The sequence below is a fragment of the Centroberyx gerrardi genome, chromosome 15, assembly GCF_048128805.1.
Source record: "Centroberyx gerrardi isolate f3 chromosome 15, fCenGer3.hap1.cur.20231027, whole genome shotgun sequence".
Taxonomy (NCBI): Eukaryota; Metazoa; Chordata; class Actinopteri; order Beryciformes; family Berycidae; genus Centroberyx; species Centroberyx gerrardi.
This window is the reverse complement of record NC_136011.1, coordinates 12,348,127-12,354,836: the sequence shown is the minus strand read 5'-3', so window position 1 is coordinate 12,354,836 and position 6,710 is coordinate 12,348,127. Positions and strand designations below refer to the sequence as shown.

The 6,710-nt window shown below is 42.0% G+C and overlaps 1 protein-coding gene across 1 annotated transcript; it reads right to left on the bottom strand.

Moving 5' to 3' along the window:
- Positions 1-94: 94 nt before the first annotated feature.
- agpat4 (1-acylglycerol-3-phosphate O-acyltransferase 4 (lysophosphatidic acid acyltransferase, delta)) lies at positions 95-5,380 on the bottom strand. Its single transcript, XM_071898019.2, has 9 exons — positions 5,163-5,380; positions 3,836-4,017; positions 3,443-3,612; positions 3,161-3,322; positions 2,884-3,037; positions 2,597-2,699; positions 2,369-2,444; positions 1,474-1,672; positions 95-714 (listed from the first exon to the last, which is right to left on the bottom strand). The coding sequence occupies exons 2-9, from the start codon at positions 4,011-4,013 to the stop codon at positions 623-625; spliced, it is 1,134 nt and encodes a 377-aa protein (XP_071754120.1). The 5' UTR covers positions 4,014-4,017; positions 5,163-5,380; the 3' UTR covers positions 95-622.
- Between the last annotated feature and the right edge of the window lie 1,330 nt (positions 5,381-6,710).

The window sequence follows — 6,710 nt, the reverse complement described above, 5'->3', positions numbered from 1 at the left end:
ACTAAAGAGGAGAAATGGGGTCTGCTCTCCCTCCCTGCTGCTGAACATAAAAACATCCACACAACCATACACAGACACTGACACACACCACAACTTCTGGTCCTCTGCTGCTCTTACAGTGTTTGCTATGTACAAACAATATTAATAAACAAATCGTTTTTTAAGAAAACTGTGTATTATCTCTCACCATGAAAAATATCAAATGCTCTGCAGTACCTTACTATCTAAGAGGTAGTCCATTTTTCACTTGGGTGAACTTTTAGTTTCATATTGACAGTGAAAAAGCTTTTTTTGTTGATTGCATTCAAATATCTGCATCCTGAACTGAGGAGACTGTAGTAAAGCCATGATTTTAAACTTGTCTCCCATTCTAATATTGTAGCTTTTCCGTAGCAAATTGAATGCACCCAGCACGCACGGTCCAGTTTCATAATCTCAGAGCTTGAGCTTCAGGAGCGTGGCGTTTAGACGACGATACTCCGTCTGCATTGTGCTGTCAAGCAGGTTAGCACTTGTTCTGCCAGCAGAGTCCTGTCAAACTGGTGTTTAGGTTCCTGCTGTAAACGGTGGCTTGCAGATTAGCAGCGGTTATAGGGAGCAGTTCATAGCAGGTCAGGATTTCCTAGTTGTTGTTTAGGGGACCCTCCTTATTCCCATAGCTTGAGCCTCTGTCAATCTCAGTCTGGCCAATCATCCAGCGAACACCCAGTGAAGCTGAGAAGGAAAGATTCAGAAAGAGCAAATTTAGTAGGTTATGACTAGAGCAAATCACAAGAAGTTTCCTTTTGAATTGTACTTCTCATTACAGATATGAAAATAGAAAACATTTGAGCATCAAACTTGAATCATGATCTAATCAAGCAATGACGAAAATAAATGGTGGCTACCGCATGTTGTTGCAGATATGTCAATATAAAAGGTGGCAATAATTTAGGCCCTGAAATTACTAAATCAAATCAAATATAAGTGTTTATCATACTATCATACAGTCACAAAACTGTCACTGTCAATTTGAGGCCAGAAGCCAAGAGCTGGAAGATGTAGGTTTGTTAATTCATGCTATTCATTTATGTTGATTATGACACTCAGACTGTATGTGAGGATACAGCAGACAGATTTCAAAGATTTAAATCTGAACCCAAATTTAACAGTTCTGGGTACATTTACTGTGGAAATGGTGACATGCTCTTCATGAACCCATGCTGTGTGAGAAATCGGTTTCTCCATTTAACACCTCAGTGCAACTAATCAAATGGACAAATGTTTTAATGTGCTTAGTAAGTAGATACAAAGGGCATGCCTGAATGCTGTTAGGGACAAGACTGATGAGTCATACCTTCTGGAAAAGGGAACTTACATTTGAGTTGTCAAATCTGCTGCTTAATGAAAAATGTTTGGACAGAGAGGAGCTGGTTAAACTGAGGGAAGGAGTAATACAGGTTGACTGAGCCTGACTGCATGAATGAAACCAACCTGCAGAGCAGAGAGCCACAGAGACCAGGACGGTGAGTACAGATCCAGAGCTGAGGAGCTGAGCCAGCAGCAGGCCTAGAGGGTAGAGGAGCAAGCAGGACCAGAACAGCCAGTTGATCAAGGTCCAGGGCCGGCGAGGCGGGTTCACTACAGGGCCGGGGAAACGCCCCGTCTGTGTGTAGTGCTCCTGAAAGCTGTCCTGTGGAAACATTCACACACACAACTGATACACAAGGCCCTAACAGGAAGCGTTTCAGCAGGCAGTGCTATGAAAGCCATGTTGCTGCCAATGTGTCTAGAATTAAAAGTACTAGCAGCAAACATAGGGCTGGCCGATTAAATATGATCATTTATCGTCTTTCAGTGGAATCATATCATGATAATTTGCTGATTTTGGTATATTGTGACAATTCTGCTGTCTAAATTGATAACAAGCAACTTTTTAACTAAAGAGAAAATGAGGTATGAAACATTTTAAGGAATATTATTTGAAAATGTCAGTTTTGTTTGACATCACACCTAACATTACCATTCGGTTCAATGGGATGAACATTAATTTGATTATTTAACATGATTTTGCATGTGAGCCATATCGTGATGTATATCAACATCGAAAAAATCCTTATGATTATCGTGATATTGATTTTCAACCACATCGCCCAGCCCTAAGCAAACACATGACTACCCTCTATAACGGTGCCGTGGTGAAAAGCTTCAAAATTCTAAATGTCAGTTGCTGCCAATTTACACGTTACTTAACAGCGGTGATGAGTGTGACTTTTTTGTCACCAGAATAAGCAATGAGAAAAGCCACAGGTCGGGTTGAAGCCTCCAAAACGAGACTAGAGTCTGTTAGAAACTCGGTACAGTATGCGTCCAGTCCCCACGGTCTAACCTTCTCCTGGTAGAGCTTGTGCAGCCAAGCAGCGCACTCCGCCTCGCCCTCTGGGACGGACTCTAGAGGGATTCTCCTGCAGGCAGATGGGAAGTCAGATCTATCAGATAACTCATAATTACACCAGTCAAGGCAGAGATAGCAGACAAACATCACAACAACACAGGATATGAGAGATTTCATGTAACCTTTACTCAGAGTAGAACACTTCTTTTTTTTTTCTTGTACCTTACGTATAGATCAGCGTGATATTTCTTCCCACTGAGCACTCCAAGCAAGGTTGGAACTTCATTGTTTCTGAAGTTCAGAGTGGAGTCGTATATAGCTGCGACTACACAGGAGACACAGCAGTAGAGCGAAGCAGCAGTTACTAAAACTGTACGACTCATTTGATTTGCAAATCTGTGTGGCAAACAAACAGCCTTCTCCTCTTCTCAGCAACATCCAGCTCAGAGTGTCTGATACTGACTGGCAGCCATATGTAAACGTTTCATCAGGAGGGGACGGATTCTCACCTTTTCCTCGCAGATTTTGGACAGTGACCCAGAAGCCTTTGGTCCTGGGCAGGAGATGATACTTCAGTTTGGGCAAACCTTTGGTCTCGGCCACCTGCATGCTGATCTGGTGCTTCTTGGCTGTGAAGCGGGTTCCCTCACAGTAAAGCAAGAACTGGCCCCAGGAAATTAGATTGTTCATTCATTAATAGCATTATTCCAAAATATCCTCTAAGAAATCACTTCAAAAGATATCATTGTCAAACGTTTTCTTGACATTAACGTCACGGTGTCTTACCCAGAAGTTCTCTGGGTAATCCTGCAGGTTCTGAAGACTCTCAGCCACTGTCCTGCGGTCCTCCTCCCATTTCCTCTTACAGAACACGATCTCCAGGAAGTACCACATCCAGCCGATCACAGGCACGTAGGCCAGCTCTTTCTTAGCCAACACTTTTGAACTCTGGAAAAGTTCAAATTTAAAGCTTGTTAAGGGACTAAAGGATGGCACCAAAATAAAAAAAAAAATAAAAAAAAAACCTCCAGGTCAAAAGTCCAGCTTCACCGAGACACTTTCTCTTACCCCGAGCACGCCGAATCTCTCGCAGAAGGTCCAGCCGCAGAGGAAGTCTATCTCAAAGTTGTGGTTGAGAACCACGATTCCATTCTCATTTCCATACAGTTTGTAGCTCTTTGGGTCTGTGTAGAGTGTGCATTCAGTTCCAGACCACCACTCCAGGACAGCTACCATCTCTGAGGACAGCGAAGACACACGGTGATGTAGTCAGGTTTATGAGCAAAGTGCAATACTAGAATTTGCCGACATGTGATCGTAAAGCTCAGGTCTTTTGCCTTGTGCAGAGAGAGGATAGTGGTAATTCGACTGAATACATGCAACAAGCAGAAGTGAAATATTTGGTCATGTTCAGTCGATCCACAATCATACCTTACATAAATCTGAGCGACGGGTACTCACGGCTGGAGATGGAGTAGGCCAGTCTGCAGTTGATCCTGCGGAACAGCTGCTTGTTGAGCGGCCACAGAGGCAGAGTGCAGAGCTGCAGCAGGTTGATGATGAGGCCGCTGACCAGGAACACATAGCAGAGGATCAGGTGGCACAAGAACTGGGATTTCAGCAGCTGCAGGAGGCCCATGATTCTGTCGAGGACACACAACTTCAAAGCATGAAAACACAAGCGTCTGCACTGCAAAAAATCTCCATCTTAACAAGTCATTTAGTCTATTATTGAGTCCTAAAATCGTAATTTCCTTATAATAAGTGAGAAAATCTGCCAATGGGGTGAGATTATTTAACTTGTTTTCAATGCAAATCAACTTGTTTCAAGAATTTTGTAGACTCAAGTGTCATTTTATTGACAGTAGTGCAGTGATCTGCCTTATTCTGACTTGTTTCCAGATAGTGACACTCATTTCTAGAAATTCCCTTAAGTGAAACTGCATTCCAAACAAGTGGAGTTATCTCACCTCACTGGCAGAATCTTTCTCTTGGTTTCTGAAAAATATGATTTGAAGGCTGAACATGAGACTAAATGACTTGTTAAGATGGCTGTTTTTTGGAGTGCGGTCCTATCACACACACTCCACTCGGTGGGATGATGTAATGTGTCGTTCAGCTCTGTGTCAAACAGAGAGTCAGGCAGGAGAGACAAGCTATAGGCTTGTGTTGTCCTACGCTGTAACAGCAACTGTTCCCCAGCACTCTGCCTGCTCTGAAATAAAGGTTTCCTTTGACTGACTTTTCTCATTTCACCCCCTCTAATGCTGAATGGAGCCTTTGAGTTGTCTAGTGCGGATGAACCACAGATCACAGGGGAAGAAGTGCGCTCCTTACAGCACACACATGACCTTTTCATGGATAGGGTCACTGCACATCAGCTGCTGTTAGTGTGTTGAAAGCACCTCAGTTTCATTTGTGTTCCCAATTATATCTGTATAACACTGGGCAGGTCCTAGTGATAACTGTGTTTGATGGTAAATAATAGTCAGGCCATGGTGCAAAGTGTCACACCCTAGTTTGCAAAGCAGTTGGCTACTAACATACCATAACATTGAGGCTCTTTAAGCAGCATTTACATGTAGGTGGTGGGGGGTGTTAGAGGGAAATAAAGTTGAATAAATTAATAAAACAATGATAATAAATGGAAATTAAAAAAATAATAATAATAACAGACTGAATTGGTTGTGCTAAAGAAAGAAGTCTATCTCTGTCAAGAACCTATGACAAACATCAAACATAAGCATACACACCTTCAGTCCACCTGAAAGGCATGACAAACATTTACCTTGCTGTGTCCCCTGTCTGTCAGGTCCCAGAAAGCTGTCCAGGCTCAGAGACCTAGCTTCAACCTTAAAAAAATGGACAAGAACAAGGCACCAGTCACTGCTGAATACCCATGCTACTAAGTATACATTCAACAGTCTCGACTCTTGAAGAAAACTTCCCTGTAAGGTTACCAGGAACCACACCCATCAGAAAGCCACGCCCGGGCCCGAGGATGCAGACATGGCTCCCCTCCCTTCTAGAACCAGTCAGATCGTGTGAAAAGATCGTGTGCGTGCTGGAAGAGAAATCACTCAAATAGTAAATAAAAACAAAAACAAAAAAAACAAAAAAACAACAACGTCCGAACTGCAGAAGTGGGCGTTAACCTTCACACATGCGCTCTCCCCCTACAATATGCCTCGCATAGAGACGGCATAAACATAACAAATAGCCACACATAACTCTGTTACCATGGCGACCAGTCTGGTATAACACCAAAACAAAGTTATTATTCTCAACAACTATTCATCACAAAAACGTATATTTGAGCTCTGGATATTAACAGCACTTTTGGATTGTGTGTAATTTAGTCCAAATAAACTTTTTTACTTTATCTTTGCAACGTTTGCTACTTTGTTACTTTATCTTTATGAAGCAACACTCGATACTGTTTGAGGTACCCCGAAATATGGGCAGAGTGAGAGCTCTTTGCTTTTGCTTTTTCCTATACTCGAGTGTTGCCAATCTTTGGTAGAAGGAAGGAGCACGAGGTGGAGACATGGGAGTAGCACACATGCGCAGTGGTCACCCTTACGAAAAAACTACAGTAATCGTGTAATAGATTTTAGAAAGATACTATACAAATATCACAGTCCCTGTATGAACATTACAGTTATACCATAGGAGATAAAAATGCCACAAAGTAGGCTACGATAGGGTCACTGAACTCCCGAGCACCGCAGACTGGCACTGTGTTTGTGTACTTCAGACTGGATTTGAGTGATATTGTCCCTTCCTCAGTCTTCCTCCTAGCTACTCTCGAGTAGTGTGCGCCTTGGTGGACAGCACCCTCTACTGGTGATAGATGGTATGTGCACGTCTGAAAACCTTATTTGGTTAAAGGAATAGTTCACCCCAAAATGAAAATACAGTCATTATCTTCTCATGAGGTTTTTGTGTGAGTTTTCCTTGCTCTCACTGAAGGTCTAAGGTTGGAGGGTGTCGTTTTCTTTTACTGTTTCATAATGTGGACAAGGGATGGTATCGATACTACTGAGCCTGACGTCTTCTTTGGAGTATCGATACCAGCACCAAAAGTATTGATACCATAAAAGCGTGTATTCCTTTTTGGATTAACACGTTTCCATTTCATCATTTACTATATAATCTATATAACTATATAATATAGATGTATTGTTGTATTTGCCTACTCATAAAATTTCTCCAAGACTGCGCAGCTGATATTTTTTTACTGTTAAAAGCTGCCCTGCATTTAAATTTTAGTGTGATTAATATATTAATATTTAGTTAATAATTTGGTCGTAATTGAGAGATTTCCAGCATAAAT

What these genes read in the sequence shown, in the direction of transcription:
- agpat4 (XM_071898019.2), bottom strand. Translation starts at nt 4,013, where the DNA reads ATGGGCCTCCTGCAGCTGCTGAAATCCCAGTTCTTGTGCCACCTGATC. An exon ending in ATTACCCAGAGAACTTCTGG is followed by an intron (nt 3,038 to 3,160) that starts GTAAGACACCGT and finishes TCCTGGGGCCAG; the next exon opens with TTCTTGCTTTACTGTGAGGG. An exon ending in CCAAAATCTGCGAGGAAAAG is followed by an intron (nt 2,700 to 2,883) that starts GTGAGAATCCGT and finishes TCTCCTGTGTAG; the next exon opens with TCGCAGCTATATACGACTCC.